We start from the raw sequence: 18,001 nt of genomic DNA on the forward strand, positions 1-18,001 counted from the left end.
GGTATGGCTGCTTTGGGATTGCCATGCTCTATGCCCTCATGGCTCAAGGAAAAGCATCCACAGGGGTAATTCTGACATAAGGTACTCCACCAAAGCAGCTCTGGGGAGGTCATCGTCTCATCTAGGATGGGAGGAGATTTCTGGGTAATGTGGCTACTATAGAGTCTCCACCGCTCCTGCATACAACCCCTTACCCTGCCTTGTAAAAAACCCCAATCAATTCACTGATTCACCAAAGCTGTTTTGGTGCAATTGAAGTCTAGTCTGCTTTATGTGCGCTACATGAGGTGAATACCTATTGCCCCAGGGAAAAAGTTTCCACCAACACTAGGCTTTAGGAAGAGAATTTTTTTTTATTTAAGGGCTGGAGAGATGGCTTAGCGGTTAAGCGCTTGCCTGTGAAGCCTAAGGACCCCAATTCAAGGCTTGATTCCCCAGGACACACGTTAGTCAGGTGCACAAGGGGGCGCACGCATCTGGAGTTCATTTGCAGTGGCTAGAAGCCCTGGCATGCCCATTCTCTCTTTCTCTCTATCTGCATCTTTCTCTCTCTCTGTCACTCTTAAATAAATAAATAAAAATGAACAAAAATTATTTAAAATATTTTACTTATGAGAGAGAGAGAGAGGGAATGAATTGGTGTGCCAGGGCCTCTAGCCCTGCAAACAAACTCCAGATACATGCATCTGGCTTATGTGGGTACTAGAATATCAAACCTGAGTCCGTAGGCCTCCCAGGCAAGTACTTTAACTGCTAAGCCATCACACCAGCCCTTTTTTGTTTTAATTAATACTTTATTTACAATCAGGGAGAGAGAAAGAGGAGGAAGAAAGAGAAAGAAAATATGTGTGTGTATGGGTGCACCATGGCCTCTTGCCACTTCAAACTCGAGATACACGTACCATTTTGGGAATGAATCACCAGCAGTCAACCTTTCCAAGACAGCTCCTTTAACTACTGAACCATTTCTCCAGCCCAGGAGACTTCTTTATTGCTATATTTTCAAGTATTTGGTTTAAAATATATACATATACAGAAAGAAAGACAATCTTCAAATGGACCAACACCACCCAAAGGGGAAGCTGAGCTTCCCAACATAACAGTGAACTCCAAAACCACCTAACTTCCCTTTCCTTTTTAATCATCAAACCCATGCAATTCACTAGTTTGCTTGTTTCCTTTTTTAATTTCAAGGTAGGGTACTCACTCTACCCGGGCTGACATGGAATGTAGTCTCAGACTGGCCTTGAACTCACTGCGATCCTCCTACCTCTGCCTCCAGAGTGCTGGGATTAAAGGCGTGCACCCCCATGCCCAGCTCATCCATGCAATTCACCTTATTACCAGATCTCTTATGCTACCTGTTAAAATTATGGGAACTCATGAAGCCCTATAATCTAGATAGATAGGTCTATTCCTATTTGACTTCTATTTCTTCATTAAGACAAAGGCAATTCACTATTAACTATATTCAAATTTATAAGATAAAATTCAAGCACTGTGTTCTTTGGAAAACTTAACATTAAAGCTAAAATGACCAGCTTCATAACAAATCTTTCACTTTTCAATTTAATTTAATTTAATTTATTAGAGAGAAAGAGAAAGCAAGAAGGAGGAACATAGAGAGAATATGTATGCCAGGGCCTTTAGCTACTGCAAACAAACTCCAGACACATGTGCCAACCTGTGCATCTGGCTTACGTGGGTTATGGGGATTCAAACTTGGGTCATTAGGCTTTGCAGGCCAGAATTTTAACGGCTAAACCATCTCCCCAACCCCATTTTTTTCTGGGGGGAGAGTTCAAGGTAGGGTCTCACTCCTTCCCAAATGCTGGGATTAAAGACATGAGCCACCATGGCCAGTATTAATCATTTTTAAAAATATTAACTTTTATGGGCTGGAGAGATGTCTTAGTGGTCAAGGTGCTTGCCTGCAAAGTCTAAGGATGGTGGTTCAATTCTCCAGTACCCACATAAAGTGGCATATGCATCTAGAGTTGTTTGCAGTGGTTAGAAGCCCTGGTATGCCCATTTTCTCTTTCTCTCTGCTGCATAAACTGAGAGTGGTGGTACACACTTGTGATCCCAGTAATCAAGGTGGAAACAGGAAGATCAATAGTTCTTGGTCAATGTTGGGTACACAGCAAGTCGAAGACTAGCCTGGACTACATGAGGCCTTGTTTCAAAAACAAGAATAATAAAACTTACAATTACTTTTGGAAGATGAATTATTTTTTTGGAGATGGCCATGGTGGGCATGCCTTTAATCCCAGCACTCAGGAGGCAGAGGTGGGAAGACTGCAGAGAGTTCGAGGCCACTCTGAGAGTATATAGTGAATTCCAGGTCAGCCTGGGCTGTAGCAAGACCCTACCTTGAAAAAATAACAACAACAAAATGCTGGAGAGATGGTTTAGCAGTTAAGGCACTTGCCTGCAAAGCCTAAGGATCCAGATTCAATTCCCCAGGACGCACATAAGCCAGATGCACAAGGTGGCACATGCATCTAGAGTTCATTTGCTGAGGCTGGAGGCCCTGCTGTGCATATTCCATCTGCCTCTTTATTAAATAAGTAAAAAAACAGTTTTTTAGAAACAAAAAAGAAAGTGTTCCTCTAAACTAAAGTAGTATCAGATAAACCAAAGACCTGTTGGGCAATATGCAACCAAATACCAATGCTATTTAACATAATTGGTAATGAATATATATAAGCAGCACAAGAGGATTAATATCTAGAAGTTGGAAAGAACTTCAAAGTTCAATAACATCCATAACTACATACCAAGTTTGGGCTAGCCTGGACTCTATGAGAACCTGACTTAAAACAAGAACTTCAAAAATGTCAGGTACGGTGGTTCATGTCTTTAATCCCAGAATGCAGGAGGATCATTGTGTGTACAAGGCCAGCTCGAGACTACAAAGATCAACCTAGGTTAGCGTGAGACCCTACCTCAAAAAAAAAAAACCTTCAGGGCTGGAGAGATGGCTTAGTGGTTAAGCATTTGCCTATGAAGCCTAAGGACCCCGGTTTGAGGCTTGATTCCCCAGGGCCCACGTTAGCCAGATGTAAACGGGGGCGCATGCATCTGGAGTTCATTTGCAGTGGATGGAGGCCGTGGTGCGTCCATTCTCTCTCTCTCTCTGTCCCTCTCAAGTAAATAAATAAAACAAAAATAAAATAAAATAAAAAACCTTCAATCTCAGCACTCTGGGAGGCAGAGGGAGTAGGAGGATCACTGTGAGTCGAAGACCAGCCTGAGACTACATAGTGAATTCTAGGCCATCATGGGCTAGAACAAGACCCTACCTTGAAAAACACAAAACAAAACCCAAAACCTAAATAACACCCCCAAACCATAAATCAATAAATGGGCCAATGGATAGATATTTCTAAAAGCAAAAAATGTTAAAAAAATTATCAATAAATATTTGAAAAATGTGGTTAGCACCTTTAGCCATCAGGATATATTACAATTACTGAGATGGAGAGGAGGGAGGAGGAGAAGAGTTAGTCAAAATTAAAGATGTTACGAAGATGCCATATAGAAACCTGTTTCTTTGCTAACTAAAATATGTGTTTAAAAAAGGAAAACATTTGGGCGAAGTACCCTGTGGGGGCAAATAATGCTACATCCAGAAGCCACAGACTAATTTATAAAGAAATGTTTCAGTGAGCCGGGTGTGGTAGCAGAGGTAGGTGGATTGCCATGAGCTTGAGGCCATCCTGAGACTACACAGTGAATTCCAGGTTAGCCTGGGCTAGAATGAAACCCTACCTTGAAAAACAAAAACAAAACAAACAAACAAACAAAAAACGAAATGTTTCAGTGCCATGGGTTGTGTACCTCCCAGTGAGTGGTTGACTCACTCAGGAAGACTCCAGATGCCCCCACAACTATTGCAAAGACATGTGATTACCCACCAGAACTAGATGGTAAGACCCTATTACTGAAGAAAGCACATGCCTAGGCAGCAGGTCACTTGAGAAATCAAGCTAGAATTAAGCTGGAAAGTGGTCTACACATGTTGGGGGAGAAAATTCATTGGTAGTCTTAAGCAGCAATGGACCCCAACAAGCTACATGGCTAGTCAGCCAGGCAAAATGTGTCAAGTGGCACAATGGCAATATGTCTACTATACGGGAAACCAACTGTGCTATGATTGGATTTAAGAATGGCTCCTCAGGAGAAAATTCCTGCCAAGTACTGAAAACCCAGTTAAAATTCTATGGCTATGAAGTTCATAATGCCTAGGGGGTAAATTACTACCGTTGTTGTAAGTAGATATAATGTCCACCAAAATGTCCTCTTGGCCAGGTGGTAGTGCATGCCCTTAATCTCAGAACTTGGGAAGCTGAGGTAGGAGGATCTTGGTGAGTTTGAGGCCAGCCTGAGACTACACTGCAAAAAACCAAACCAGCCAAGTGTGGTGGTACATGCCTTTTCTCCCAGCACTTAGGAGGCAGAGGTAGGAGGATCACAGTGACTTCAAGGCCACCCTGAGACTATATAGTGAATTGTAAGTCAGCCTGGGCTACAGAGAGACCCTACCTCAAAATAACTCCCCCCCCAAATAAAACAACCTAGAAGTTGGGCTGGAAAGATGGCTTAGCAGTTAAGGCACTTGCCTGAGAAGTCTAAGGATCCATGTTCTACTCTCCAGATCCCACATAAGCCAAACACACAAAGATGAGGCAAGCGCAAGGTTGCACATGCTCATTAGGTGATGCAGGAATGTGGAGTTTGATTGCAGTTACTAAGGCCCTAGTCAATTCTCTGTATCTCCTCTCTCTCTAGGATCCACATAAGCCAGATGTGTAAGAGGGCACATGCATCTGGAGTTCATTTGCAGCAACAGGAGGCCCTGGCACACCCATTCACTCTCTCTCCCTGCCTATTTTTTTCTCTCTCTCAAATAAATAAAGAAAAATAAAATATTAAAAATAAATAAAATAAGTAAATAAGCAAATAGAAAGAAGTTATTGGGGCTAGGGAAAGGGCTCAGCAATTAAAGTCACTTGCTTGCAAAGTCTACTGGCTTTGGTTCAATTCCCAATTCCCCAGTACTCATGTTAAAAGGCAAATACACAAAATGGCTTATACATCAGGAGTTTGTTTGCAACAGCCAAGAGTCCTTGATATATCCATATTCATTCATACTCTCTGGTTGCTAATAAATTTAAAAAAGTAAGAATGAGATTATGATGTATGTAAGAAAATGCACAGAAGTGGAATTTATTATACTGAACAAAGTAAGTCAGATTCAGAAGGACAAATATTATATAATTTCTTTCATATACAGGATATAGAATATATCTGTGTGTGTGTGTGTGTGTGTGTGTGTGTGTGTGTGTGTGTGTAGGACATAAAAGTAGAAAGGGGAGAAGGGAACAAGATTCACATATCAAAAATGAAAATAAGAAAGCTTATATACACATGCTGGTACATAGCCTATTGATATAGCAGTTGTATACCATGTGCAAGGCCCTGGTGTGGAGTTCCTAAACCACAGAAACACATTTAACAACAACAAAAAATAAATCTTTCATAAACTTGGTGACATGTTTCTTTGTACATATATAAGTTTCTAGAAGGTATCAAAAATACTGATGTATTTATTTTTCTGAAAGTTTTCTTCTAATAGTTTTAGTTCCAAACAAGTAATTACAACCCCCCCCACACACACACACCATGGTAGGGTCTCCCTCTAGCCCATACTGACCTGGAATTCACATATGTAGCCTCAGGGAGGCCTTGAATTCATGAAAATCCTCCTACCTCTGCCTCCTAAGTGCTGGGAATAAAGGCATATGCTACCACTCCTGGCTCTAAAAACAATAATTTTTAAACTATTTTTTCTTTTTGTGTGTAGTGTGTATACATGTGTGTATGCCCTGTGCACATACATGCAGGATGCTAGAATAATATATTAGCATCTTTCTCTTAGCACTCTTCTACCTCGTTTCATTGAGATGGGAGTTTCTCATTGAACCCAAAGGTACCATTTTTTTCAGTCAAGACTGGGCTGGCTGACATATGAGTCCCAACAACTCTCCATTCCTTATACTCCATAGGGTTAGAGTCATAGACACCCCCCGCCCCACCGCATACCAAGCTTTTTCTGTGAGTAATGAATCAAACTGAGGCTGTCATGCTTGCTTGGCTAGCGCTTTCACTTACTGAGCCATTTCACCAGCCCCTCAAACAACAGGTTCTGAAAGCAAAGGTGAATATGTTCTTCACTTATATTAAAAAATGGGCTGGGAGATGGGCATGGTGTCACAGCACTCAGGAGGCAGAGGTGGGAGGACTGCTGTGAATTCGAGGCCACTCTGAGTACATAGTGAACTCCAGGACAGCCTGGGGTAGAGTAAAACCCTACCTTGAACCACCCCTCCCCCCAAAAAAGAACAGTCTGGTCTAGAGACATGGCCTAATAGTTAAAGCACTTGTTTACAAAGGACCCAGGTTCGATTACCCAGAAACTACAAGAAGGCTCATGCATTTGGAGTTCTTTGCAATGGCTAGAGGCCCTGGCATACCCATTCTTTTTATCTGCCTCTTTCTTTCTTTCTCAAAATATAGTAAGTAAAATATTTTTTTAAAATATGATTGTTCTGCTGCGATACCATAGTTGCTATAGTATGAATGCCAAGCAAGGACTCCAAGATGAACTTCTGAAATGGTAAGAAAGTGAAAATGATATCACTACTATAAAAGGCTCCCAAGAAAGCCAATCCAAGAGAATAGAGCATGTGGAGGACAGACTATCAGGGCTTGAGGATACCACAGAAAAAATAGGCCAGGTCACTAAAACAATGACAAATTAAAAACAAAATGCACATGGGCTGGAGAGATGGCTTAGCGGTTAAGCGCTTGCCTGTGAAGACTAAGGACCCCGGTTCGAGGCTCGGTTCCCCAGGTCCCACGTTAGCCAGATGCACAAGGGGGTGCATGCGTCTGGAGTTCGTTTGCAGAGGCTGGAAGCCCTGGCGCGCCCATTCTTTCTCTCTCCCTCTATCTGTCTTTCTCTCTGTGTCTGTCGCTCTCAAATAAATAAATAAATAAATAAATTTAAAAAAACAAAACAAAAAAACAAAATGCACAAAGAGAATATGAGGGAAATGTGGGATATCTTTAAAACAAACAAACAACAACAAAAAAAAAAACACCAAACATTTGAATCATGGGGGTACAAGGAGAAGAACTACAAAGGGCATAGAGATTACATTCAATAAAATTATGTGAGAATATACAAAGTATCTATTTAATTATAAAAAAAAAAAAGAGAAGAAAAAAAATTCCAAATATTGCAAAACAGCCTTATCCAGATACAGGAAGCATACAGAGAAGGACCAGAGAAGAAATTTCCCACCATACATTATAGTTAAAAAACTAATACAAGAAAAAAAGAGAGAGAGAGAGAGAGAGAGAGAGATTACTAAAAGCTGCCCATCAGAATTATATCTGATTTTGCAACAGAAACTCTAAAAGCTAGAAGGGCTTGGAAGGGAATATTTTAATTTTTGAAAGATCATGGCTGCCAAGGTAAGCTACTATACCCACCAAAATTATCCTTCACAATAAAAGGTGAAAGAAAACTTTTTTAAAAAATATATTTTTTTATGTTTACTTATTTGGGACAGACTAAGAACGAGAGTTAAGAGAAAATGAGAGAATGGGAGCACCAGGGCCTCCAGCTACTGCAAATGAACTCCCAATGTAAGTGCAACCTTGTACATCTGGATAATGTAGGTCCTAGGGAATCGAACCATGGTGTTTTGGCTTTGCAGGCAAGCACCTTAACTGCTAAGCCATTTTTCCAGCCCAAAAGAAAAGTTTTATTGATAAAAGCTGGCTTTATGAACATATGAGCACTAAGCTTGCCTTGCAGAGAACAATGGATAGAATGCTTCACCCCATTGTGCATCTGGCATATGTGGGTAACAGGAATTGAAATGGGTCCTTAGGCTTCACAGGCAAGCACCTTAACCACTATGCTACCTCTCCAGCCCACTAAAAACTTTAATATATATATATTTAAGAGAGAGAAAAAGAGGGAGGGAGGGTGAGAAAACAAGAAAGGGTGCACAAGGGTCTCTAGCCACTGTAAATGAGCTCCAGATCCATGCTCCACCATGTATATCTACTTACGTGGGTACTGGGGAACTGAACCTGGGTCCTCAGACTTCAAAGGAAAATGCCTTAACCATTAAACCAATTCTCCAACACTAAAAATGTTTTTTTAAAAAACCTTTGTTCAAGCCAGGTGTAGTGGTGCACACCTTTAGTCCCAGTACTTGGGGAGGCAGAAGGAGGAGAATCACAGTGAGTTCAAGGCCACCCTGAGACTACATAGTAAACTGCAGGTCAGCCTAAACTAGAGAGACACCCTACTTCGAAAAACCAAAAACCCAACCAAAACAAAAAAAACCAAAACCTTTGTTCACAACCAAGTAGTTAGCATTAGAAATTAGTATGCAACATTAATAAAAAGAATAGTTTTTTTAAAAAATCATTTCAGAAGTTGGAGGGATGGCTTAGTGGTTAAGGCGTTTGCCTGCAAAGCCAAAAGACCCAGGTCCAATTGCCCAGGACCCACATTAGCCAGATGCATAAGGGGGTGCACACATCTGGAGTTCTTCTGCAGTGGCTGGAGGCCCTGGCATTCCCATTCTCTCTCCCTCTCTGTGAAATTAAAAAAAAAAAATTTTAAAGTCATTTCACAAAAAAAGATTAGTTTTAAATTTTAGCTAAAATTCTAAGTCAACACTTTCTGTATAGTGCCACTTTTTTATATAATATGACTACTATCTAAATCTGTGTGGGTACACACATGGTTTCCATAGTCTGAAACTAAATACCACATAAAATAAGTAAAATATCTGGTCAGAATAATACAACACAAAATCCTAATTACTACAGAATAAGGCAAGGTTATATTAAAAAAAGTAATTATATTTGAGTAGCTTGAAGGAAGGAGTCTTTTCTTGCTTTGGCTGGGATTTTTTGTTTTGTTTTTCTAATTATTTATTTATTTGCAGAGAAGAAAGTAAGTGCCAGTGCCACTGCAAACGAACAACAGATGCATGCACCCCTTTGTGCATCTGGGTTTATGTGAGAACTGGGGAATCAGGTAGGGAGACTTCACAGGCAATTGCCTTAACTGCTTGAGCCATCTCTCCAACCCTGGTTGTTTGTTTTGAGGGTCTCCTTATAATGCTCAGACTTGTTTAAGCTTACGGATTCAAGCAATTTTGTGGCTTTGTCTCCTACATAGTAGTTAGGACTACAGAACTGCGACAAACAATAACAGGAATACTTTATATTTTTCCAAAAATGATTTTTTATATTTTTATTGCAAGCAGAAAGAAACTGAAGAGAGAATGAATGTCCCGGAGACTCCAGCCACCGCAGAGGGACTTCAGATGCATGTGCCATTTTGTGCATCTGGCTTTATGTAAGTCCTGGGGAATCAAACTTGGTTCATTAGGCTTTACAGACAAGCATCCTAACAGATGAGTCATCTGTCTAGCCCAAAACTTTATTGTTGTTTTTCCTAATGTTTTAGAACATGGGCATACCAGAGTCTCCTGCCACTGCAAATGAACGCCAGAAAAACACACCACTCCGTGTATCCGGCTTTGCAAGCAAATGCCTTTAATTGCTGAAGCCAGGCCTCCAGCCCAATATAAGGAATGCTTTAAAGGGAGATGGTACTGTAACCATTTATCAACCCTGAGTCTCAATTTCTCCTGTTAATTTGTCTTTTACTCTTTGTTATAAAGTAGGGAGGCAAGATTCAATACAGGTTCCCAAATATAAATTCAACTCATTTTTACAAACAAAAATATAGCTCCCTCTATATTACTGCATTATTTTAATATGCCTCATAGCCAATTTGGAAAGTAACAAGATTAAGATCAAACTTCCTGGAATATGTATTTAGGTTAGATGGAAATTAGGAAAATAAATAAATAAAGCCAGGCATGGTAGCACACGCCTTAATCCCAGCACTCGGGAGGCAAAGGTAGGAGGATTGCCACGAGATCGAGGGCACCCTGATACTACACAGTGAATTCCAGGTCAGCCTGGGCTACAGTAAGACTCTACCTTTGGGAAAAAAAAAAATTCAAGCATTGTCAATGACCATGTATGTTGAAAATGTCACTTACTCGTTTTGAAGGACAGTGCTCATTCTTTTCATCTGTCATCTTCCCACTTTTAAGTGCTTTCCTTGGGTGCTTGATAGTTGTTTTTATGGCAGGTCGACATACGTAATTCTCTAAGTTCTTTGGAGGTTTTTTAGTTCTCTTAGCCTGAAGGCCAATTTTCAATTTCAAATTTCCCTCTGAGAAGTTTGTTTCTTTCACTGAAAATTGTTGCTGTGCATCTGTCAAACCATCATCTTTTCCTGTTCCAGTATTTCTTTCCCGATTCCGTTTGTGAAGGTCTTCTTCCTCCTTTGGGCTGTTCTCTGTTTCTACTTCTCTCTTGTGGACCAGGGTGCCAGTACTGATGGCAGAAGAACTCTTTCTTGAAAAACCTTCGGAATCAGAACCCAATCCTAACATAGCAGTATTTCTAGGGTCCATCACAAGTGTATGTTATTGCCAAGGAATCTTATGAAAATTTTACAGAACTGTGTTCCATAAAAAATAGGGTTTTCCAAAACTTGCAACCAGCATCTCTTTCTCTGCAGGACAGATCATAACAAAAATTTATCAGAAAAGAGGCAAATGATTAACATGAAAAATGGACAATAAAGTGAGAGGGCAAACAAGTCAACAAGCACTCCAAATTCTGGTAAGTTAAAAATGCAGTTCAGAATAGATGCAAATTCATTTACTTACAAATACTTAAAATTTCAAAACAAATTCATCATACTATATATACTACAAAAAAAAGCTACAATGGTATGGTGTGTAAATCAAAATGTAAAATCACTGTTGCCTAGAATTCCAAGATGAACTAAAGTTTGAGGCCAGCCTAAGCAACGTAGTGATACAAAATTCTCTCTTCTGTACCTACTTGGTAACCTTGCTTTTTTTTTTTTTTTTTTGGTTTTCAAAGATAGGGTCTTGCTCTAGCACAGACTGACCTGCAATTTACTATGTAATCTCAGGGTAGCCTCAAACTCACAATGACCCTCCTACTGCTGCTGCTCAAGTGCTGGTATTAAAGGCTGCCACCACCATGTCTAGTGACCCTCCCTTGCTTTTTGTATTTATTTTTTCTTTTTATGAGAGAGAAGGGGGGGAGAAAATATATTGTCATGGCAGGGCCTCCAGCCACTACAATGGAACTCCAGACATTGAGTGCCACATGCACGTGTGTCACCTTGTGCGTCTGGCCCATGTAGGACCTGGAGAGTGAAACATGGGTCCTTAGGCTTTGCAAGGAAGTGCCTTAACCATTAAGTCATCTCTCCAGCCCTCCCTGGCTTTTATTTTTTTTTTGGTTTTTCAAGGCAGGGTTTCGCTGTATCTCAGCTGACCTGGAATTCACTATGTAATCTCAGGGTGGCCTCAAACTCATGGTGATCCTCCTACTTCAACAAACCATACTATGTCAGTTTACCCAATCAATATTATATTGCCTCAAAGAAATATAGCTTAGTTGATAAGAGTGCTTTTCTAGTATGCACAAAGCCCTGAATTCCATCCACCACCACATGGTGGCCAATGCCAGTAATCCCAGCATTTTGAAGGTGGTAACAAAAGAATCAAGAGCTCAAGGTCAGGGACTGGAGAAATGGCTTAACGGTAAAGGCACTTGCCTGCAAAGCCAAAGGACCCAGGTTTAATTCCCAAGTAACCATGTAAACCAGATGCACAAGAGGGTACATGCATCTTGAGTTCATTTGTAATGGCTAAAGGCCCTAGCATGCCCATTCTCTCTCTCTCTCCCCTCTCTCTGCTTGCAAATAAATAAATAAATAAGTACAACCAAAATAGCAAGACTCTATCTTAAAAAACAAACAAAAAGAGTTCAAGGTTGAGCTGCAGAGATGGCTCAGAGGTTAAGGCCTTTGTCTACAAAGCCTAGCAACCTAAGTAAAGCCAGAGGCACAAAGTAGTGCATGCATCTGGAGTGAGGTTGCAGTGGCTGGAGGCCCTGCTACATCATTCTCTATCTTCTCTTTTTACTTGCTAACAAATAAACAAAAATATTTTTAAAAATTAAAAAAGAGGGCTGGAGAGATGGCTTAGTGGTTAAGCGCTTGCCTGTGAAGCCTAAGGACCCCGGTTCGAGGCTCGATTCCCCAGGACCCACGTTAACCAGATGCACAAGGGGGCGCACGCATCTGGAGTTCGTTTGTAGTGGCTGGAAGCCCTGGCGCACCCATTCTCTCTCTCTCTCTCTGTCGCTCTCAAATAAATAAAAATAAACAAAAAAATTTTTTAAAAAATTAAAGAAGAGTTCAAGGTCATCCTTGGCTACAAAGAGAGTTCTAGGTCAGCCTATGAGACCCTGCCTCTCCAAAACCTACATGACCTACATGAGACCCTGCCTCTCCAAAACCAAAAATTATATTGTTTATAAAAGCAAAAGGAGAAAGACAAGGAGGAGGAAAGATGGGTATAAAATAAACAAAAGACTCCAAAACTTTTGGCATCAAAAGTTCTAGATAATGGACTATGGACCCATTTTGAAGACCTACATTGAAACATGAACTAAACAGATGTAACCCTAAATAACTAACCATACAGGATCACAATTTGGACAATTAACTTTTTTCTCTTGCTTCACATTTGTCAGCTACATCTCCAAGCAGACTATAATTAAAATGAAAGATTCACAAGCAGAAGCCTCTGATTTCCTCACCATTGTATTACTACTATCTATAATAAATGGTTGGTTGAATAAATGAATGTAATTTTAGCTGGGTGTGGTGGCGCATGCCTTTAATCCCAGCACTTGGGAGACAGAAGTAGGAGGATCACTGTGAGTTCAAGGCTACCCTGAGACTACATGGTGAATTACAGGGAGCTTGAGCTACCTTGAGACCCTATATCGAAAAACAAAAAGAATGTCATTTTAAAGTCTCTAGAGCTTTTAACATAATGTTCACCATGTAAGCAATGATTTTTATTTTCTGTTTTACATGGTAACATTTGATTAATTATTAATTGACTGACAGATTGAGACAGGGTCTCACACAGCTCACATTACCCTCAAACTTGTTATATATCAGGAAGTGACCATGACCTCCAGCCCCATTGGCCTTAGCCTTCTCAGTACTCAGTACTGGGAATACAGATGTACACAACCTACTGAGTTTTTGTTTTTTTTTCCCCGAGATAGGATCCCTCTCTAGCCAAAGTTAACCCGGAATTTGCTATGTGGTCTCAGGCTGACCTCAAACTCACAGCAATTCTACCTTAGCCTCCCAAGTGCTGGGATTAAAGGCGAGCACTACCACACCTGGACATTTTATTGTCTGTTTATATTTTTTGGTTTTTCAAGGTAGTCTCTTGATAGCCCAGGCTAACCTGATATTGATTATTCTTAGGCTGGCCTCTAATTCATGGTGATCCTCCTACTTCTCTGCCTCTTAAGTGCTGGGATTAAAGGTGTGCCCCACCATGCTTGGCTCATTTTGTTTTTAAAACTTTACTTATTTGAGAGGCAGAGAGAGAGAGAGAAGGGGGGGGGGGGAGAACACACGCACACCAGGGCCTCCAGCCATTGCAAATGAACTCCAAATGCATGCGCCATCTTGTGCAACTGGCTTACGTGTGTCCTGGGGAAAGGAACCGAGGTCCTTTGCTTTGCAGGCAAATGCCTTAACAGCTAAGCCATCTCTCCAGTCCTCATTTTATTTTTATTTTTATTTTGGTTTTTCATGGTAGGGTCTCACTCTACTCCAGGCAGACCTGGAATTCACTATGTAGTCTCAGGGTGGCCTCAAATTCACAGCAATCCTCCTACCTCTGTTTCTCAAGTTCTGGGATTAAAGGCACACGATACCACACTCAGCTTGTTTTATTTTTTAAGATGAGGTTTCACCATATAAGCCAAAATGGCTTCAACCTCCCATGTCCTAGCTGAGGATCAGGCCTGCAACCACCATGCTTGGCTCTTACATGACTATCTTGTTATGATGAGAAATTCATATACCTCTGTTTGAATATAACCTCTATCAGGGTGGTTAATTAGTTCAGTTCACTGTTGTTTCCTAGTGCTTAGAACAATTCCTGGCACAGAGTAGTGGGGGGGGGGTGTCAATAAATGTTTGTTGAACGAATACTATGCCTTCTGTGAGTTTTATTAGCTTCAATTTGTCCTTTCTGTATTTTTTTCTTTGCCTAATTGTTTCCTAATTACTAATGACCATCTTATATTTCATGTTACTTAATATAATAATAAGGTGATGGACCTCTGCCTGGCTAAAGTTTTTATAATCATTACTTACAAACACAACTTTAAGTTTCTGTACAATTTTTTTTGTAGTAAAAATGTTCCAGGAAGGCTGGAGAGATGGTTAAAGGATAAGGCACTTGCCTGTGAAGCCTAAGGACACACGTTCAGTTCTCTAGGAACCACATAAAACCAGATGCACTAAGTGGTGCATATATCTGGAGTTCGTTTGCAGTAGATATATGCCCTTACATGTGCATACTCTTTCTCTTCACCCCTTGCAAATAAAAATAACAAAGGTTTTTAAAAAGGACATATTCAACTAAAAATATTAGAGAGAATGGTCTGAAACATGTGGCAGACAGAATACTCTTCATTTTAATAATAAAAAAGGTAAATCCAAGTGATACAGATTATTAAGCACCTAGGCACGAATAAAAATAAAACTAGTTCAAAACACTGACCACCCTTCTAAAGATACGTTTTTTCCTATTTTTCTTTTGTTTTTTCAAGGTAGGTTCTCACTGTAGCCCAGCTAACCTGGAATTCACTCTGTAGTCTCAGGGTGGTCTTGAACTCATGGTAATCCTCCTACTTCTGCCTCCCAAATTCTGGGATTAAAGGTGTGCACAACCATGCCTGGCAGGCTGGGTTGTTTTATTAAAGCTTGTAACTTGGATTTCCAGCCTGTTGGCTAAAAGAGGTATTACTGGGAGTGAATCCTGGAGTCCAGTCCAAAGGTATATTTGGAGACAGCAGATCAGATAGATTTCCAGCCTGAAGGTGTGCAGAGTGCTTGAACTCTGCCTGAATTCCCTACAGTTTGGAGACAAGTTCCGCTTTTGCTTGTGGTACGGGCTGTGTGGCTGTGTCTCTGCTTGGATCTGTGAAATGGGACCAGCTTTTTTGCTGTCAATGGAACTTCCCTTGGATCTGTAAGCTTCAAATAAATCCTTTCCTCCCATAAACTGTGTCAAGTTTGGAAGTTCATTCCAGCAGCGTGGAGCTGACTATAACAGCAGTAAAAATGGAAAACGAGAACTGACAAACTCATATACCAAAATCAAACGTTTCTAATAGTAATATGCTTAAATTGTCCACAAAACGTAAACTGCTTAAACAATACCTCTTATGGGCTGGAGAGATGGCTTAGTGGTTAAGGCAAAGTCAAAGGACCCAGGTTCAACTCCACAGGACCACGTAAGCCAGATGCACAAGGGGCGCATGCATTTGGGGTTCGTTTGCAGTGCTGGAGGACCTGGTGCACACATTCTCTCTCCCTACCTGCCTATTTCTGTATTGCTAGCTCACTCACTAGCTCGCGCGCGTTCTCTCTCTGTCTCTCTCTAAGAAACAAATAAAAATAATATATTTTTTAAAAAAGAATAGAGCAGGGCATGGTGGTGCACACCTTTAATCCCAGCACTTGGGAGGCAGTGGTAGGAGGACCACAGAGAGTTTGAGGGCATCCTGAGACTACATTGTGAATTCCAGGTCAGCCAGAGCTAAACTGAGACCCTACCTGGAAGAAAAAAAAAAGAAAGAAAAATGAATAGTTCTTATAGCAGGAATTTTTGTTTGTTTGTTTGTTTGCGAGGTAGGGTCTCACTCTAGAGCTCAGGCTGACCTGGAATTCACTATGTAGTCTCTCAGGGTGGCCTCCAACTTACAGAAATCCACCAACCTCTGCCTTCCAAGTGCTGGGATTAAAGGCATGCACCACCACGACCAGCTAGGAAGAATGTGTTTTTAACTGTGGTGTGCGTTATGTATGCTGTGGCCAAGTGCATGAGGGCAGAAAGGTGTCTTCCTTCATCACCCCCCTGTTGGGGGGGTTATTTTTATTTATTTGAGAGTGACAGAGAGAGAAAGAGGCAGAAAGGGGGGGGGGGGAGATTGGGCGCATCAGGGCCTCCAGCCACTGCAAACAAAATCCATATGCAGGTGACCCCTTGTGCATCTGGCTGACATGGGTACTGGGGAATCGAGCCTCAAACCGGGGTCCATAGGCTTCACAGGCAAGCGCGTAACTGCTAAGCAATCTCTCCAGCCTTTACTCCCATTTTGAAAGAGGGTCTCTCATGGACCCCGAAGCTTACTGAGTTGGCTAGACTAGTGAGCCAGCAAATCTCAGAGATCCTCCTGTCTGCATCTCCCAGTACTGATTTTTAAAAGGGCATATAGTTTTATCTAGCTTTTATGTGGGTGCTGCAGACTCTACTGATTGAGCAATCTGCTCACTTCCTCATGCCCGTTGAGATAGGGTCTCACTATGTAACTCAGGCTAGACTTAAACTTGTCATTTTTCTAACTCAGCCTCCCAAGGACAGGAATTACAGGCATGCACACCACGGCCAGACCCAGAATACTACATTTTGAATTTTCAAAGGAACATTATTTATGAATGACATTCTTTCGGCTTTTAAGTATCTACATGATGAAGTTTTCCGGGGTCAAGGATGTATGTTGTTACACAATTTATTCTGGTTTCTCTATAGTATGTTTAATTTAAAATATAGTTCCAAGTAGAAATACAGAACTAATTTCTGCTCAAAGAGGCAAAATGAACATTCAACTTAAATGCAATTTTGTGATTTATGTTTCAAATTTCTGGAAGACTCCACAATCTAGTTAATACTCAAAGAACAATAACACTATAATATAAAATATATGTCATTATAGCTATGAACAAACTTTGATATACTAGTAATTATTAGTAGGTTATATGCATTTATATCAACAAAAATATAATAATTTAACAACTGGTAGAATTACATATAAATTTTCAAAATCACAATGCATAGTGACTTGTGAATGCTACCTACTATGTGCCACCAAACACCAGGAAAAGCTACAAGGTTTTCAGCTACAAGTTGTAGCTCAGTGGTAGAGAATGTCATGCATGTGTCCCGGGTCTAATTCCTAGCAGCAAATTCAAAACAAAATAAAATATCAGGGGTGTTTGTAGGTATGAGTATCAAAAGTTCAAGGTCGGGCTGGAGAGACTGGCACAGAGGTTAAATGTGCTTGTTTGCAAAAGCCTGACACCCTGGATTCGATTCCTCAGATGCACTAAGTGGCAGGAAGCCCTGGCGCACCATACTCGCTTTCTGTCTGCCTCTTTGACTAACTTTCTTTCTTTCTAACTAACTTTCTTTCTTTCTCTCCCTCTCCCCTCTGCCCTCTCTCTCAATAGGATGTCATTTTTTTTTTTAAGTTTAAGTTTTCTCAGCTCCACAGCAAATTTGAAGCAGCCTGGGCTATATCAAACCCTGACTCAAAAAAAAAAAAAAGGCAGTCGTTGTAGTGCACGCCTTTAATCCCAGCACTTGGGAGACAGAAGTAGGAGGATTACCTTCAATTCGAGGCCACCCTGACACTACATAGTAAATTCCAGGCCAGCCTAGACTACAGTGAAACCCTGCCTTGAAAAGTCAGAAAAAGGGCTGGGGAAATGGCTGAGCGGTTAAGGCGTTTGCCTGCGAAGCCTAGGGACCCCGGTTCAATTCCCCAAGACCCACGTAAGCCAGATGCACGAGGGGGCACATGCATCTGGAGTTCGTTCGTAGTGGCTAGCAGCCCTGGCATGCCCTTTATCTCTATCTGCCTCTTCCTCTCTCTCTCAAATAAATAAATAAAA

General features: G+C 40.9%; 1 protein-coding gene across 2 annotated transcripts in view; it reads right to left on the minus strand.

Moving 5' to 3' along the window:
• Nucleotides 1–18,001, minus strand: part of Ash1l (ASH1 like histone lysine methyltransferase) — a 157,178-nt gene that overhangs the window by 121,611 nt on the left and 17,566 nt on the right. For both annotated transcript variants that reach the window (XM_045138061.1, XM_045138060.1), the window contains exon 2: nt 10,173–10,693. In XM_045138061.1, the coding sequence (XP_044993996.1) occupies nt 10,173–10,592 (420 nt within the window). In that variant the 5' untranslated portion in view covers nt 10,593–10,693. The remainder of the gene's footprint in view (nt 1–10,172; nt 10,694–18,001) is intronic.

This window comes from Jaculus jaculus, chromosome 19 (genome assembly GCF_020740685.1).
Source record: "Jaculus jaculus isolate mJacJac1 chromosome 19, mJacJac1.mat.Y.cur, whole genome shotgun sequence".
NCBI classification, from domain to species: domain Eukaryota; kingdom Metazoa; phylum Chordata; class Mammalia; order Rodentia; family Dipodidae; genus Jaculus; species Jaculus jaculus.